Genomic DNA, 19241 nt, shown 5'->3' on the forward strand with positions numbered 1-19241 from the left:
TGCAGGCTCTCACCAGCTCAAAAATTTCAGTACTTTTTCCTTCTTATTTTGCTCTGACTCAGCTACCCAGGTAATCATAGGTTCCTTGCTGCAGCGGTACCTGAGCACCTACCAGGTGCTAGGGACCGTAGTGCTCCTCTGTTTTCTTTGTTTCTGTCAGATGGTGTGAGTGGATTGCATGAGATATGTTTAATATTATTAGTGTACTCTTCGATAGCTTCAGTATTTAATTGAATAAATAAATACTGCTGTTGTTTTGCATCACACAAGATCACTGTGGTTCTGTACTTCTGATCACTAGCTTTCCTGTGATGAAAAACGTTTGTTTATAGTAATCTAGGAGTAAATAATGATTAGGCTGACTGCAAGCTTTCAGTCTTTCAAATGGTTAATTGCTCAGTTTTGTTGCTTGTCTGCTTGTGTTCTACAGCCATTACATTTAAAGGCAGTATTGAGAAGGTAGAAGCTGTAGCAGCCACCCGAGGCCATGCCTTTTGTGAGCATTGGGAACAGGCTGCTGATGCCCTTGCGTATTTTCAAAGCACTGGTGGCTTGGGCACCTGTCAGGGAGGAGCAACAGAAAGTGAAACCACAAAGACGTTTGTGAATATTAGTTACTCTGAAGTAGTAGTTATATTAGGTGCAATATAGAAGCTGTGCTAGTCCATACAAGAAGTTGGCATTTCCAGCCCAGATGCCGACTTGTCCAGCTCAGCTGTCTCTGGCAATTTACAGCTGTGTTCCCCTAGGTGTAAAACAGCTGCAATGGTTTAAGACTAGAATGTGAAACAATGCTTGAACTTTGAAAAGAAATCAGTACCATTGTAGTTTCAAAATCATCAATGATGGAGTAATGGCCTGGAAGAAGTGTCAGGGGAGGGAGAGAACATGGTCTGGACCAACAATTTGTACACAGCCCCGACAACTGGGATTATTGCACAATAATCTCACTCATGACTTTTGCCCACAATTGCAGGCAACTAGTATTGTTTACCTATTTCTTCCAATTCTCTGTTCCCATGATAAAGGGTAATGGGCCTTTAAAAAGATTTCATAATAGGAGCTGATGATGGTGGTTGCAGTACAACTTTTTGCTTTTTAAAGACAAGGGGAAAAAAAGCTTAAACATGACCACACGTTACACGATACTTTGGTAGCACATCCATGAAGTTTAAACTCTATAATTTATTTAAGAAGTAGAATGTGTTCCAAGTTATTTCAGCTCTCCTGAAAACTAGCAGGAAATCTGGAGATTCCTCCCTTCCCTCAGTATGAGTAGTCAAATTTAAAATGGGATTTGGTTTCCATTGAATGCTTGTTCAATTTGTGTCTGGCACCAGCTGTCTGTCGATAGTTTTGGGAACTGTGGGGACTGAACTTTAAACTGCATTTCCATTCTTCACTGATGCAAAATACTTTCAAAGGCCTGTACCAAAATCACTAGCCGTGCTTACTCCTCAGCAACCAAGTCACAGAAATGGGAGTAAGTCACTGTAGCTGATGACTAACTTAGTAATTATAGAGAATGCTCAATATATATATATTCTTCATATGTTTAGAAAACCTTTTTTTGTTTTATCTATGGGAACTGTAAGTGCTGCAATCAAATCCATACAGATAGCTGATGTGGAGTTGTAAGTATACAGATACTCCTGCACGAATTCCTTATGTAATACACAAATATGTTTTGTTCGACAGCATCATAGTACAAGAACATTTTAAAAATTACACACCTTCCCTGAGGTCAGATCTTTACAGGCTGGACACAGCACATCTTAAGTTTACTAATAAAGTTGTTCCAGAGTTTGTTGAATTACGATGGCTTCATTAAAACAAAAAAAACCATTAGGAAGCCATAACAGGGATATGCAGAAATTAAGCTAAAAAAATATATTTGAGAAGATTTTCCTATCTTGTGGGAAAGTATTTAAGCTAAATATCTTCAGCTTAAAGAAATAAATGTTATGAGGACCTTTATAAATATTTATAGAGTAGTAACGCGGAATTACAGAACCACTAAATCTGCTCCATATTTATCCTTTAGCAAAGCTCTCTGGTTGGCAATAGAGAGCAAATAACATGAGAAAATCTCTCTGACAGCTAGACAGAGAAGGCATTTGCCTCATCTGAACTTCTATCATAGTTATCTCCATGCTGACACAGAGAAGAGTGGTGTTTATGGAGGTGTAGGATGGAATCTCTCATCCTCAACCCTCCGGGCGTAGCAGGGATCAAGCTGCTGGCCCACACCTCCCTCCCAGGCAGCCCTTGATGCCTCAGGTCTCAGGAAGCTATCTCTAAAATGTTTTTGTAGATAAGGTTATCGAAGTGACAGAGTAATAGTAACTGGGATGATTTCCTACTTAAATTAGCTGAAAACAGAGCATTTTTTTTCTCCCAAACACAATGGCTACACCCTGACACTGTGGCAGGGGAAACCATTGAGGAGAGGATGCACCATCAAGTGCATCAATGCCAGGGTACAGTGTACACAGAACAGCAGAGATGAACTTCTAGAAATTTTGCTGGCATTATGAAATTCAAGTGTAGGTGCAGAGAATAGCCTGTCTCAAGTTGCATGTCTAGACACATTTTTTTTCAGCCTTACTTTCAGGAAATATTGGTTGCAAATTGTAACCCAGGAACTGAAACCTAGATTTTTAGACAGCTTATTCCCTTCTTTATGTACCATGAGGGAAGTTTAATGTGTGCAAAATCTTACTAGCCATAGCTGGTGATTACAGTAGCCTGAGAAATGCTCTTGATATTACACAGTTCTTTATAAAAAGCAGAAAAGGCAAATGTATTTAAAAAAAAAAATAAAGGGGTACTTATTTATGCAGCTTTTTCATACACGGCATTCGTGCATGGTTAATCCTTGCAAGAACTCAGAATTACCGAGAAAACATCATTGCTGTTAAGCACTCAGTTCCAGGATTAATTTTCATATATAGCAAAGAAGTAGAGATGTTACATGTAAGACTAGGATACACAGAAGACAGATTTCTGAGCAAGGATGATACAACATCACTGAGTGTAAGGAGCAGCAAGGTATTAGTCACCTTCACAGCTGAAGATGTTGATGTCTCTGGCCTCTTATGCACTGTATGGTTGTTCTGGAAGGGAGATTGTGCATTTGCTGCCTTTTAGCTTAGATCCGTAATGCGGAATTTGGTTGGAGTTTAAGTACATGGCCTTTCTTTCGTATTTTTCCCCAGTTCCTGGTGCAAGGTTGGAAAAAGTTAGATTAGAAGAGCTGGTGTGATCTCTGCCTGAGAACTGACCAAGTCAGTTCACTCACTTATGGTGAGTTTCCAAAAGCTTCAGAGTTTAGGCATTTGGCCTGAAATCCATATGGTTAGTGCTTGGATTATGTTTGGGCTACAGTTATTGCTAATGCGCACATGATGCAAATGGTTCCTGTGGGACTGGAATTGCCAAAAGTAAACTTCTCTGCTTCAAAATCTCCCTTCTTTCCCAGACAGGAGCTTCTTACTAGATGTCACAAGTGAGGTTAACAGCACTATGTTGTCCAAAACACTCCTTGTTGGTCACCTTCAGTTTCTCTACCGTCCTTTCCAACAGATCAGTTTGGGGGTACCAGAGCAGCTGGGAGAGTTTGTGTGATGGAGTCAGGGTGTGATACACACTGTTGGTACTCCTAACTTGTGTCAAGTCCAAATTACACAGGGGTGGAACTGCTTGCAATAAAGGCACAGTTGGAACATGCTTGTCTAACCTGATCAAGGTTTTGCTGGGCAGAGAGTGCTTTTGCTCTGTTTAGTTGTGCCAGACCTGGTTCACAAGCACAACCAATCTCTAGATTGACTTTTTTCTCCTGTTTCTTGCCCAAGAAGATGAGTGTGAGACAGGGATAAAGAGTGGTAGCCTATGAAGTGACACAGACAGAAAGCAGGACGTTTTTAAAGGAGCAAATGCATTTTGAATATATTCTATATTTTATATATGTAAATATATATATAAATGTAATACATTATATATTATTTTTGTCTGTGGGTTTTTTTTCATTCATATCACTAAAAGCAAGGTGAAAAATATGTGTAGTTGTCCTTATTTATGTTTTGCCTTTATGTTTTGCCCTTGTGTCTCCCTGAGTGATGGAAATCCTTGAGGTCAACCTCACTTTTAGGTCCTCCTCTCCAGGCTGTGCAAATTAGGGATGGTGCAAGGAGAATACATCTCTGTTTTCAAACCACTTTGCAAATAACATGGAAATGTTTCTGTTGGCTATGAGTTTGACTGAAGCTTGTTTTTATGAACAGTAGAATGAAGTTAAAGCAGCCATGTATCTCCTGGCTCCAGCACTTGGGACTGCAGAGCCTTCCTCGTGTGTGGAGCAGGGTGTGGGGCAAGGCTTGTCCTGCAGCTGCCAGTGTGGATGCCAGCTGGAATTATATTAGGTGAAGTTCCTGCTGCCACCACTGCCGTCCCACTGAGTGGTTAGTTCATACAGCCAGTAGTTAAAGCAGATTTCTGCTTTGTAATAGAGACCATGCAAACAGGAAAAAACATTTTCTGAATTTCCTGTATGTACCTAGTGTCACTACTTTAATAGCATGAACTGTGCAACAGACATTATTCATGTCTGTTTGTCGCCCCCAGTTTTGGCCTTCAAATTGTTTCAGTATCACGTGGCTGCACGGATGTACTCACCGTCCAGCACAGCTGAGAAGGAACATAAATCTGTAGTTCACCTTGGCCACCAGACAGCATTTTCTAACTGACCTATGTTAATCAGGTATCTTGCTCTTCCAGCACTAAATCAGGCAGCTGATAATCACAGTGAGAGAGATAATTAGTACTGGCATCTAGCTGTTTTATGGATCTTTCTTTTCTGGGAGCCAAATCAAACCATATGGAAAAATGTAGCCGAGACACTATAAATATGATTCCACTTAGACAGTCATCTCTTCTGTTTTCTGTTATCACAGCAGTGTCAGCGCAAGGAAAACAATGAAAGTGAAGAGATGCTGTTGCAGATTTTATTACAAGTTTGAAGGCTTGGGACTTTTTTTCTTCTTCAAGGACACTGTGTTAATCTGAAGAAAGACGGCTTGATTTGTGTTCATTTATGCCTGCCACAGTTATTTAAGAAAGAGCTTCAGCGCTCATACATGAAGAGCTTTGGTTCTCTTTTAACTATTTCTGGCAGAGTTAGAAAGATATGCCTTGTGCTTTGTGTCATGACAGCTTGTCTTCTCCAATAAGCCACGTCTTAAACTGTGTCAGCCCTTTCTGCATTCAAAGTAACTGTCTTCTGTTCATTGCTTTTGGATTGATGCTGTTAACTGAGTGTCTGCAGTGCAGCCAGGAGCAGCAAGTGAGGATTTCCACAAAAAATGAAGGCTTAGGTATTGAAGTGCAGACAGGAGCAGCAAGTGAGGATTTCCACAAAAAATGAAGGCTTAGGTATTGAAGTGCAGACAGGCATGTAGCTGGGAAACTGGGCAAAGCCTCTTCTGATCTTCATGCAACACACTAAAAATAAAAGATAGCTTCTTTTGAGAACCCATTCACAAGGTAGGTTCCCTAGTATCAACTACCAAAACTTTACTGGCATAGTGAAATCAGAAGAAAATAAAATAAAATGTAAAGTAGAAATATCTCTCATCATATTCTGAATCTTTGCAGGATTTCTGTAAAGCAGAGATTATCTTTTGAGAATAACAAACAAATGACCCCAAAGCCATTTCCTTCTGTATGTTTTCTTATGGTGGCTTTTAGACTAATTTTAACTGTGTGGGTGAGCATTCATACACTGGATTAGTAAATGTGTCCACACTGCAAGTGGGAGAGGTCAAGCATGTTGGGGCCCTGGTTCCCCAAAACACTGTCAGAGAAGTTCAGGTAGCCTGCAAGAGGAGGAGGCCCTTGTGGTTCTGCTCCCCAAGAAATAAAAGAGGAGAGCATCCAGCTTCCAGCAGCTCTGGCTAATTAGGAAGTCAGACCTCTTTTATGGGAAGAAATGGGAAAATGTCTGCTGCAGTGGAGGCAGGAGAGCTCTTCCTTTCTGTTTTATTTGATAATTGTTGCAGTCTCATCTTGGAACAGGTGCCCCAAATAGCTTTTTGTTTGCTTTTTGAAATAGTTGATCAACCTCTTCCACAAGAGTGTTTTCTTTTGAAACACCTCCTTTTGCTTGTGAAAGATATTAGAAATAACTTCTGCCACTGCCACTCCCATTCAAACCTTAAATCAAATAGAAAGGCTCCTTTCACAGCTTCATTAATTATGATATAGTTTGGGTTTGGTTATCTTTTCCCTCATAAAGATGAAACTTGTCAGAATTGGTGTGAAGTAAATTATGGTAAATCATAATTTAGTGCTAAAAAAAATATTAATTATCTCTCATAAAAAGCCAATATCACAAGAAAAATTAAACTGCTACTCTGAAGCTGAAATAAAAAGATCTATGAATCGTTGTCATCTCATCTTGCTGCCCCAGGAACTGCTTCCATAAATCACTTCTCTTCCAAGGCCTCTCTTCAGTGTACTACTTCTTTTTCTGACACTTAACCCACTAGTGTTGTGTACTGTATATATTATGCATTGCCTTTTGTGCATGCCATATATTACGAAGAGCTTTCTCTCCCTAAGGGTTCCTGCAGCTATTTCTGTGAGTTTGTCCTACAGGGCATTTTATGAAAGTCATCAGTTAGCCTTTGCTATGAGGAAAGAGTAACTGAAAGTAGGCCAAGTTCATTAGATTATGATTAAAAGGCAGATTTCTTTTTTTTTTAATGCAACGAATGATGTTCTAGTGAGTGGTCACTGGGCTGAAGTGGTGCTGGAGAAAAGTCACAGGTGCTGTGTCCTTGTGCCACTCTGTGTCTTCAGTTATTTTACAGCTTTAATTAAATACTGACTCATGAAGAGCACAGTGACCTTTAATTTCATTCAAGTGACTTTCTTTAACAAATCTTAGAAAAGAAATGCCATATGTGGTCCTGTCTTTGCTATCTAGGATGAATCTAGAGCAGAGAGCTGGGACCACAAGTAAGTTGCTTCTGAGCAGGCTTGTAATTTGCCTCTTACAATGCTGTACCTTGAGCTCTTCTGTGAACATGCATATCTCCACCAGAACCAGTGTACAATGCTGTACCTTGAGCTCTTCTGTGAACGTGCATATCTCCACCAGAACCAGTGTTTTGTCACTGCAGAGGTCGAATCAGGATTTAGGATTTGGATTTTCCTCTGGAATTATTTTAGAACTAGCCTTGGGCTCCCCAAACTGGTGAAGTCTGGGGCTGGGCAAAGGATCTTGGTCTGAGGACTTGCACTCAGTCACTCAGTGCAAGCCCAGCACTTCCTACTTGGGACCAACCACCATCTCTTGCACCTTTCCATCAAGGTGGCAACCTCTCTGTTTTTTAATGTCTTAACTGAGCTGGACTAGCAGAGCTGGAAACTTCATCTCTGTGGCTCGATTTGAAAATAATTCATTAAGTGCAGTTTAAGTAATAAATGGTCTACACAGACCCCGTGTGGGGACTGGATTCTTACAATTTCCAGAAGTTCAATTCCCATCTGCAGCCCTCCCTTCATTGACTTCATTGGCCTCTTCCTGAAGGGGAGATTGTGACTCCTGCATGAAGGAACACAGCACCGTACTCTTGGTGTGACTGCCTTGGTGAATTCAAAGGCTTTTCAGGTCACAGGGCTGGGTAAGGTGCTTTTTATTGCACCAGCAGATGTGGAGAGGCTATCAGGACTCATCCTGCTCTCTTTAATTGAGCAGAAGCAAGGGGAAAATTATAGACTGTAGCCTCTGGTTTAATTAAGCACATACTATTCCTGTCTTTTTGTATGTGCAGTAACTATTTACGCACATGAGACTACAGGCAAGATAGTATTTTTTTTCTTGACCAGCAGTAATCTTTCCATGTAAGGGGGTAAATCAGCTAATTTGGAAGGCAGTGGTTCTTCTTTTTATTCTGTCTAATGTGACAGGACTGGCATTTTCCCCTCTTGTTAAGCGCTGTTTTTTCACTGGCTACCGTGGTCACCACAGTTTGTACCCTGAGCTATTCCTCAGCACCAGATAATTTCTGCAAGTATGCAACATTTAAATACAACTTGTTATAATAACTCCCTTTTCCTCCCTTCTCCTTAGATGTAAAGGAGCATCCCACTATGGCCTTACCAAGGAACGGAAGAGACGTTCCCAAGACTGCTCTCCAGACCATGGCTCCAGCTTAGCAGTAGCCGCCCTGGGCTCCGAGCTCTCAGCAGCTGCCACCATTGCCTTAATGACAGACGAGCCGGGGCTGGTGAACCCAGCCTTCAGCCCCACCTCAGAGGACAGCCAGTCAGCCAGCAGCCCAGGAGACCCATATCGCAGCAACCGAAACAGAAGTAAGAAATAAAAGTGGTGGTTTCAGAGCTTGATAACGTCTTTCAGCACTTGTTTTCTGCAAGGCATGTGTTGTTGAAGGTTTTAAAAGAGAATAAAAGGAGAGTAAAAGCCTTGATTTTTATATATGGCTTGTCAAATCACACACCAAATAGATTTGAGGTGAAAACCAAATTTACTTGCCTGGGAGCAGCATGAAGCTGACCTAGCTGCACACGTGCAAACTGCGGGTCTTAAGAAAGAATAGTTAGGTAGTTCAGCACGGTTGGAAGAGCAAATGGCAAGTGTGACATGCTGGAGAGATGGTGTAGCTGTGTAATGGCTTCACCAAAACTTGGTGGCCCAGGTAACCCCGTAGGCCATGCCACGGGCACCTACCCAAGAGCCTGTTGGGAACTGTGTTTGACAGTTGCCAAGTACGTGCAGGAAAACAAACCTTAAGAAGTGTCCTGGGAGCCTAGGGGATGTTTGCCAACTTTCGAGGGAGGTGAAGCTTAGAGGAGCTGGTTCTGGTGAAATAACCACAGTCAGGGACATGTTGCACCAGGAAACTTTGTATTGATCCTTCACCCTATGACACTGCACCTGGCTCTGATGAATGTTGTATTTGAAAAATGTGTTCTGGCCAAAGGTACACTCAGAACTGTTAACAGTGAATTCAAAGTTTGTATTTCAGAACTCTCAAGCCAAAATGAATGTATCACCTTGTGTTGCACCAGCTGAATTTTGGGAGAACAAATAAAGGGCTGAAGAAAGACTAAAAAATGAGCAGTGCTGTCCTGTTGTATGCATGGGGGTAGAGAGGCAAGAAAAGGAAGGGGGAAAAAAGAGAACACTAGAATGAAATTAAATCCCACCAGTTTTCTTGAGTTTAGAGGCCACGGTCTGTTTTGAGGGAATGCTGTAATTATTACATTACAATGTTTGGCTAGCATGCAGAGCTCGAAGAGACAGAACGGTGACAGCCACAAAGACATCTTCAGCAGGATGGAAAAGAGTGTGATGTGTTTTGAAACTACTATGATTTCTTTTTTTATTGCCCTGCTCAAGATAGAAGATACTACTTAATTGGTCCTTCCCACCTGATAATGCTTAAATTTTTGACATGAAACTGTTGGCTCTTGTTGGCAGCTTTGGAAGTGTTGCAGGGTTTTGAGGTGGTAGTGGGGTGGGTTTTTTTCAAGAAGAGTTTTTACAACTGAAAAAACTTCCAGTTTAGATTTTTTCTTTTTTAGTGACAGTTAAATAGCTTGAGAAGGGCAGTGCTTCTTCCTTTATATGCATTTTTCACTGGATTATGGCTGATTCTGTCTTGTCTGAGAATTAATTTCCCTTTGGCTGTCACACTCGCAGGAGATTTATGTGTGTCTGGCAAAAGAGACAGGGAAGGTGGCAATTCCAGGATGTGAGACAAAGGTAGGATAATTGTACCCAGGATTAGGTAGATGCAGTCTTAGAGTATCAGCTGAAGTCAGGTGTACAAGTGAAGCGAAGACAGCTCTGCCATTCCTGTTCTGCCCTGTCACATGCTGATGGCTGCAGAAATTATGTGGTACTAGCCCAGAACTGCTGAACTATATTGATTTGTTTTTTTCCTGTTCTTACAGCACGACACTTTGAACGATCCACTATAAGAAGCAGATCTTTTAAAAAAATAAACAAGGCATTCAGTGTTCTTCGAAGGACAAAAAGTGGCAGCGCTGTTTCCAACCAGGCTGACCAGGAAAGGGAGACTGCTGGAAACTCTGCTTCTGGAGAGGAAGGTAATGCTTTGTTCTCCTTGTGTTACCACTTAAAATGGGCTAGGGAACCCTATTCATGTGGAAAGTGGATGCCCATGACTGATATACTTTTCATGTGGTGGGCTGTGTGTGATTAAAACAACAGAAAAGTCAATCTTTCCTTATTTTCCCCTTGAAAAAAAGTTGTCAGTGACTGGCAGGCAAGAATAATGCTGGTGGATGTGGGACCTCGGGTAGGGTTAGTCTGGTAACAGCCTGCATGCTACACTCAGCCCTGTGTGTAGCACATAAACTACGGGATCTGGGCATCTGGGATTTATCAGCAGAGCTGTCGCTGATTCGCTTTATCATTTTGTTGAAGAGGCTTCACTGCCATGTGTCTGTTCCCCTAAAGAAACAGATTACAGTGATCATACATTACAGGAAATTCATGAGTTTTGTCTAATGTTATTGAAGCACCCCAAATTCCCAGTGGAAGGATAGTATGAAAGTGCAAAGTACTGTAATTATTCTGACACTTCTGTGGGATCTTTGGCGACAGACTTGTATCACCTCAGCCAGGCAGGTGATGAGGTAAGAATGCTCTGCTTTTAAACAGGGGGAAGAGGCAAGTTTGTCTGACATATGTCAAAGATGAGTGGTCTGGCAGGCAGTAACACTTAACATTTGGCATTCTCAAAGCAGTAAGCAAATGTTACCAATTGCTTTGGGCCGTAATTGCAAAGCCACCATTAGCATTCATGCATCAAGAGGAAGTGATGTTAGAGTGGGAATCATCATCTTAATCAAGGTCTTCCCTGAGCTTATTATTCCTTTGGTGCCTGAGCACATCACTTCTCTTCAGACTAAGGGCTTTAAGAAGACAAAATACTCAGCTTCTCTTTGCTCTGTAATTCAAGCTACCATTGAAACCCATACAAAATAAGAACAAAAGTTTGCCAAATTATGTATTTAGACATGATTTTACATGGTTATTCTTGAAGTGGTGAACTGCAGAACAGCATTCAATAATTCTTTTACTTTATTTCCTTATTTATTCTTTCAGGAGAGTTTCCCTACATTGCTGTGTTCTTGGTACTTACTCTCCTAGTCCTCATACTTGCTGATGTAGTTAAAAATGAAACCTGATAATTCAAAATTGTGATACTTTCCCATAAAAATAACATGATGCCTTGGCCTGGAAATGTAATAAATAACTGCTGTCTCAAATATTTTATTTTTTCCCCTGAGTAAAATTTTTCAGCTAATTTGTCTACAGCCCTCTTTGAGCAGGTAGATGTGTTTCTCATTCCCTGGCAACTGTTCAATCCATTGTAAGCAAAAGCTTGCCCTTTTTCAGCAGGAGTGAAATTCTGCATGTCTCAAGTTCCAACTTTTCAAAAGACACATCTTTAAGATGGGGCATAGACATTTTTATGGCCACCTTTTACCTAAGCTTATAGTTTGCATTAGTAATTTTTCCAAGTCCACACTTGTTTTCACATCCAGAGTGTGTGAGCATGATCTGGGTGCCAACAGTACCTGTCCAGTAACCCTGCGCAGTCTAGATGGTAACAGGAGGAGGTGTGAAGATGACACTGACCTTTACATTTTCAGCATAATGGAAAGCACTGTTGCCTCCTGTTTAAGGGACATATAAAGGGATGTATAATGGCAGTGTCAAGTTTATAATTCCTTCCTTGACCCTACTTGTGGTTTCATTCCTCTGAACTAAGTATGCCTGTAAACTTGCAAATATATTCCACTGCACTGGAAAAACCAGGTGGACATGTGACTACTTAATGAGCAGTTACTCTTACATGTGAGATCAAAGAAGCTGGGTACCTAAGTTACTGTATTAATTACATAGGCAAACAATGCATTTTAATTCCACATTGAGGAATCTGGTCTTTAAAAAAATGCAAGCCAGTAACTTGCAGTGTTACGAATACAACTTTAGCAAGGATTTCTGCTCAATCCTTTGCAAGGACTTCTGTTCAATCCTTTGCAACAGGTGCTTTGTGTATTGGTATCTCAAAGGGTCTTTCTGTTTCTTCTTTTTCGAGGAGCAAATGAATAAACTTCCTGTAGCAGTTATCACCCTGCCAGCTGGAGGCTTGTTTTATTCTCCAGTTCCGTGTTTTTTCTTCCTTTATTTATTTTTTTAAAATCCTCAGCTGTTCAGAGCAGTCTGCAGTTTGGCTGGTCAATCCTTAGGGATAGCTGCAGTGTCCTCTGCCCTGTTGCTCCCTAAAGATCCAGTTTAAATCCACTCAGAAAAAATGCAGACCCACATGTCTCTCTCCCCATTGCCACCCTGCTTTCCTGGGAACAGAGGTGCTCCTGTGGGTGGTGGCTCCTGGCCTCAGAAATCCCCATACCCATGGTGAGAGCACCAATTCCTACTGCTGCCTTGCCCAAAGTTTCACAGGTCCATGCCTGGGAACACCTGAAAGTGCACCTCAGCCACGCCTCATTGTTCCAGGACATCGGATGGTAACTCACCACCTCTCTGGCAACTCTTTTCTCACCAGGCTTAGTGAGTGCCTGAGCAAAATAAAGCTGAGACTGTGCCAGCCTCACAGCAGGCAAAATGCAAAATAACCTTTTCTTGCTGATAAGCTCTTGTTGATAAAGGAGCTGTCAGATCATCTGGTAAAGCTCAGTGTATTATAATCCATCTGTCCTCAGTTTTCTGAATTCCCTTATCTTAGTTCAGATGTCTCAGTTTAATCTGTCTTTTGCCTGTATTTTGGTCAGAGGAGCTCTGAGAACAAAAACCATACTGCCTACCTGTGTATTGGCCCTCAGCGTCAGCAGCACTGATAGCAAATTAACTATATTGCCCACTGCAGAGTATGTAGTTGCTTTGAATCTGAAGCTGATATGTCTGTTGAGCCAATGCTCATTTGCAATATGGCTATGAGGATGCAAGGCAAAGTATTCATTCCTGATGTGGGAGAAAATTTATTCAAGTAACCGTGATTCTGCTTAACTTAAAGCTAAATGTACTACTGGTTTGGGAAAACTCCTTCACTACCCAAGGACACTGAAAAATATATAATGGCAAATGTATTTCTGCTATAATTACGGTAAAGAAATACAGTCTAATGCTATCTTATCCCTGCAGCTGGTGGCAGTCCTGCATTGCAAGGATGACTTTGTGATTTCTATTTGCCAGTTGTGGTTTAATTTGTTTAAACAGCGTCATATCTGCCTATTTGGTTTTAAATGATTCAGGCTTTCTTTGTTCCTCTGTTAAAGTTTTTTCAGCAGAGAACTGTTTATTGTCCATATCAAAGAAAATGTTGGAAGTGAATGGAAAGTGCAAACACTGATGAGAAAATGTTTGGGAGAAGGAGGTGCTAAGATTTAATAATTTTTAATAATTTTGTCATTTGTAAATAATCTGTGCAAAGAAGTATTTATCTGTAATGCAGCACTCAAGCTTGTGATACCTACCTGAGAGGAATCTCATTAATAGCAGATAAAATTACAACTAGCTTCCGAGGTCTGAAGCAGAAATTAGGAAAATTTAAAAGAGATGGTTTCATTCTGAGACATGAGGGAAGATGACAGGGACCTCCTTCTGGCACTGATGCATTTAAGATGTGATATCTTCTGACTGGATCTACTAGTGTAAACGACCTTGACAATCTACTTAAGTGATAAAATATCTCTGAGCAAAGACTGCTTCAGCTTCACTATGCTTGTTTGTATCACTGTTCTCATTTTTTGGCATCACTCTTTGAATTCACTTCCAAGACCATGTACGTGTGTGTGTATATATGTATATATATACATACACTTTTGACTTAAACTGATCTACAAATACAACTTGTAAACCAGCTAGCTCTTTAGGAGGAAAGAATTTGAGAACTCGATTGCAAACACCTCTGTACAGTTTTATAGTATAAGAGAGTTGTGCTGCTGGTTTTCAAAAATGTTTATCAGTTTCATTTTGCAGTTAAGCCATTGTAAAATAAATCAAATTTACGATTGCTTGGGGATGTCAAATGTTATTCATAGTCAAACTCATTCTTCTCAGTCTCATGGTGAGGCACCAGCAGGACCACAGAACAGACTTTCCTGTTGTGATCCGGTGGGTCTTTTCCAACCTGGTTATTCTATGATTCTATGATCTCACTCCTGTTCAGTCTGGATTCTGTTGTATTTTTATATATATATATATGATAGATAAATAGATAGAACTAGTTCAATATTTGGGAAAGGTACTTGAAGAAAAAGGTAAGTGCAACACAGGTGGCACCAGGTATAAATCATTTAATGGCATTAAGGCTCTCAGTGTGCAGAAAAAAAAATGGCTTATCCAGCCCCAGGACAAGACAGCACAGCCCAACTTTGTATCAGGAAGGCTGTGCCACACAGGAATCCCACACTGTTCCCGTTTTCCCCAGATTTGATTAAGTTTCAGTTCCAGTTTCCCAAAACAGCTGTTGGAAATCTTACAGAACTGGTTCAAATCACTAGACAATGAGACAGGCAATTTCCAGAAGAAAGAGATTGGATCCATTGCATTTTCTCCACTGCAGACTGGTAAACTTTGCCTCCACAGATGAGATAGCCATGGCTCTTTTGAGACACATTCAACTCTACAACAGTTTCATTGTAGTACTTTTTGGTGAGAGGGATATCCAGAAGCAAGAAGAGACATTAGATCTGGCATTGCCATCTACCTGTCCCTGCATCAGACCAGAAATCATGGAAGGCATTCAGTCAAAATGATGGCAAGCAGCTGGGAGAAAGGAATACTAAATGGAAGTCAACTGGGAAGGAAGAGCTGAAGAACAAAGTTCCATTCTAGTGCAATTGCATGTGACATTCACACGCACAAGAGTTTTCCAAGAATAAGTTACACAATCTTCATTTAAATTTTGATGACAGGGTGCTGGGAAAAATGAATGTGTGTCCCTGCAGATAGCCTTGTTTGTATGGGTGAGCTAGCACCTCACATCATGGTTGCATGGTTTAGTGATTGATAGGAATGGTTGGACTCGATGATTCAGTGAGTCCTTTCCAACCTAGTGATTCTATGATCAGTCAGACCTTCTGATGTAAATAAGAGCTTACAGTGCAAGTTTTGTTTATAGTGATCTTTGGTTCTTGATGCAAGAATCATAGCAAACAGAGTGCTTTGTCACACTGGATAGTGTGGGAGTGAAGGCAGAAGTTATCCTGATGTCAGAAGGAGCATGGTGCACACAGATGTTAGCTGAAACCTGAGCACTGAAAGAACACTTACCATTAAGTACTATAAACTACGGGGATAAACTATTAAACATACATAAAATTTTGTATTACTGCCTCATGGCCACTATACTAGTGAGTGCTCAGTGTCCTACATCACACTAGACAAGCAGATTTTATTGTATAAAACTAGTCTCTCCTATGTTATTTGTTACTGTAATGGGATGTGTGAAAATATCAATAAAATCGCACACTAATATAAGGTAAATATTACTTGAGGAAAAAGGACGCAATCTTTCTGAATGCAGATGACATCTTATTATATTGACAGATTCAGAATGCTCCATACAACCCACGGTGACAAAAACACAACCCTTTGTGGGAAAACCTGCAAGAATCACCAAAGACAAGACAGAAAGATTACTTCTTTCTAGATTCAGCAGCTCTTCGATATTTAAGGACTGGAAATATAAATTGGTAAAGAAAGGTATGCAATACTCCTGTGTTTTCCTGCTCTGGAAAACCTGGTCAAAGAAAACTGAGAACTCTATTTAAGAGTGTAAAGGCTGGAAAATGGGATCTGTGCAAACTGGTGCCCCAGCTACACAGCAGGCTGTGTATATGTGACTGGTACAAGCCCTCAACTCAGTTGGGGGTCCCTTAATTTGTGCTGGTGAGGCCTCATTCACTGTACACAATCAGGTGCTGGAACAGGGTCCGCCTCTTCTGGGTATGGTGTGTACATAGAAAAATTCAAGTTGAAGACAGAGCTTTCCAGATATGGCATCATCTTAAAATAGGTGATAGGTTTTGATCAAACTGCACACAAAGCATGCAATGGTTTGGTGAAAAAGTGATTGTTTCTTATTCAAAAAGTATGTACTTGTGTATTTTATACATTTAGTTTGTCAAACTTACTGTTAATTTTTCAAAATAGGCCTTGGCCTTTCATTTATGACAGTCTAGGTTGTTGATAACGCAGACATGTATATGTTTGGAATGAAAACAGAAGGGAAATCTTCAGTGAAGACAGCAGAAATTACAGAGTAATGGAATTATTTTGGTTGTCTGGCCCATTTGAAGAGAAAATGGTGCCATTTATTAATTATATTCTATAAAGAACAAAAACCAAATGAAGACGGGGGTGAGGCAGTACATCCTGCCAACTATGAAAACAGAAAACTTAGAGACTTTCAGACTGGCAAGAAAAATATCTTGGAAAGATTTGTTCTGTTGTGTACCACACACTTTGGAAGGAATTATGTATGAAAAATTCTTCTAAAACAATCTACATCAAGTAATACTGGAAGTCACCCAAGTGACCTAATGAACAAGTTAAGTAATTGTTCAAGAGGCAAAGAAACTTATCTAAGTTTATACCTTATATAAACATATATATGTAAGTCCTATATAAATGTAGACTTGTTCACTGTCAGGTTGTTGTGATTTTGCTCTGGGATAATTACAGACTGAAATAATATGAGAGTGTCAATAACTTTTTCAGTCCACAGTTCTCCATTGTCAAGAAATGTAACTCGGTAATCACTTTAGAAAAGTTTTCAGAACGTGATTCAGGAGAGTGAGTGCTTGAGTCAAAAAGCACAGTTTGTTGGGACATGAAGTGAATCATCATGCAATGGGAAGTATTTCCACTATAAGACTCCTTTGGTAGTCTGCAAAATATACAGAGATGTTTATTCATGCTGTTTCCATGTAGAGAAGATCTGGGGATCAAGATTATCATTTCCATTTTTACATATAAATGCACTTACAGCCACACTGGGAGTGTAAAATATGCATTCTTATTCTGGCTTTGGTCATTTTTGAGGAGCACTTGTATTGCCTGAGTTTAAGCACATCACTGAGATGCCAGAGTTAATTGCCTCTTTCTTCTCACATAGCAGTGGAGTGAACACCTCCAAGGGTGATTTAGCCGTGCAGTATCACTCCCTTTGGGTGCCTGTGCAACATAAAGGGAGCTGTAGCAAGTAGTTCACCAAATTATGCTTGGAGATCTGGATTTAGATGGACTGAATGCATCCTTCAGGCTAGAGAGAAGCAAACAAGTTACAAGCTGGGCAAATAATGTTCAGAAAACAGGGAAGTATGGGGAAAATAAAGCATCTTCCATTTCTGAGAGGTTAAAATTTTGTGCAAAACTGAAGTAGTTTTGTATTCGTGCTGAACCTGCTACTACAAGGCTATAAACTAAATGAGTACTTGGATATGAGATTGGTGAAGGCTATATAGTCATCTAGATAGACTTGTATTGCTTGTCAACTCTGTGTAAAGTCACAAAGTCGAAGTCTGTGCTACCGGTAGGTGCTTTTGACAGATGTGGAGGAAGAGAGCTTCCCGCCCTGAAGATCAAAGAAGTGGTAAGGGATGCAACATGGTGTTTCTTATTTTTTTTCCCTATTCTTTCTTTCCCCTTGCTCTCTCCCAAAAGATTTTGGTGCATGACTGGTTTGTTGCCTGCTAATTCTGTAGAAGAAAAATATTTATTCTATCTCAGTTACTACCCTGTTAATTTTTATTTAACACTTTACCGCTATTGAGTACAAGTCAATGTACTTTCATTTCTCAAATAGGTTATTGAAAAAATATTAGCACTTATTTTTCTGACTTACATGTTTTTAATATAAGTGCTGGATTAAGCCCCCACACAAATAATTCAAAGATTTTCTTTTACCGGGGGGTGGGGGGGTGGGGGGGATTCAAAATGACTGAAGCCTGATACACCTGTGCTAGAAAACTCACTTGTGCTTTACTTCAACTTTGCTCACTGTTGAATGTGGATTAACATTTTGGGTTGACCTAGAAGGAAAGTATTAGTGACGTGCTGTGAAAGCAGTCATGCTGGTTGAAAAGTAGGGTTTGGAAGAGGTTATTCTTATCCAGAGTTATAAACAGAAAAAAGACCCCTGCCCACCATCAGTCCCTCTTCCCCACACCTAGATTGCCAGGGCTAGCAGAGGTCTTTCCCTCCAGGCATCTTGAGCTTATGGTGGTTTTAATACAGACACGTCACAGTAAGAGCCAGTTATTCCTACTTCCTGGAGTTCAAGCATTGCTGGAAGGAGAGGTCTCTGGCAGGCAAATTGTTTGCTTTAGGTTGCCTGAGAAATCTTGCCTTTCTTTTAGCTGAAGGTAAAAGAGTGTTTCTCGGATGTCACAAGCCAAGCACCTAGTCCTCTGCTGCGGCACCAAAAATGTAGGGAAATGGGGTAGTTACTGCTCAGGCCACCTTATAAAGCTACCAGTGAGACAGGGTTTGCAGCCCACCGCAACAGAGACGCATATTTGTTAGGGTGTCCATGCCTGTCTCGTCTAGGGCCAGCAAGGGAACTGTGGCCTGGGGTTGCTGGTGATTAAAAATGTGAGGTTTTCCCTTAAAATATTAGTGCGTGTAACTGTTAGGGGTTTTTTTTCTTAACTACATTTCATCTGTCTGGATTACATCAAATATTTAGGGCTGTATTTTGTAGGGGAAAAAAAGGAAGTTTGAATGTATAAGTTAAAAAAAGATCCCTTCAAGTCCACTCAGCAAACATACATATTATACACTTAGTATAAATCATATTCATGCATAAAACCTAGTCTGGATAGTCAAGTACTTGAAGTTGCACGGTTTATTTTTAACCAAGCAAAGCTGTGATGTCAAATAAATACCTTACAATGTATATTTCCAGGTTTTCCTAGGTTGTATCACCTGATTCCAGATGGAGAAATTACCTGCATTAAGATCAACCGTACCGATCCTCATGAAAATCTGTCTATTAGGATTGTGGGAGGCAGTGAGACTCCTTTGGTTCACATTATCATACAGCATATCTATCGAGATGGGGTAATTGCCAGAGATGGAAGATTGCTGCCTGGAGACATGATACTAAAGGTACAGTACCTTTGAGGTACAAGATACAAATATCTTAACAAAG

At 40.5% G+C, this 19241-nt stretch overlaps 1 protein-coding gene across 1 annotated transcript in view; it reads left to right on the forward strand.

Annotated features, from left to right (window-relative positions):
• LNX1 (ligand of numb-protein X 1) overlaps positions 1-19241 on the forward strand; it is a 67705-nt gene that overhangs the window by 24040 nt on the left and 24424 nt on the right. Inside the window, exons 2-5 of the mRNA XM_069856078.1 lie at positions 8135-8376; positions 9982-10137; positions 15635-15790; positions 18996-19198. Of these exons, the coding sequence (XP_069712179.1) occupies positions 8135-8376; positions 9982-10137; positions 15635-15790; positions 18996-19198 (757 nt within the window). The remainder of the gene's footprint in view (positions 1-8134; positions 8377-9981; positions 10138-15634; positions 15791-18995; positions 19199-19241) is intronic.

Source organism: Phaenicophaeus curvirostris, chromosome 4, assembly GCF_032191515.1.
Source record: "Phaenicophaeus curvirostris isolate KB17595 chromosome 4, BPBGC_Pcur_1.0, whole genome shotgun sequence".
NCBI lineage: Eukaryota > Metazoa > Chordata > Aves > Cuculiformes > Cuculidae > Phaenicophaeus > Phaenicophaeus curvirostris.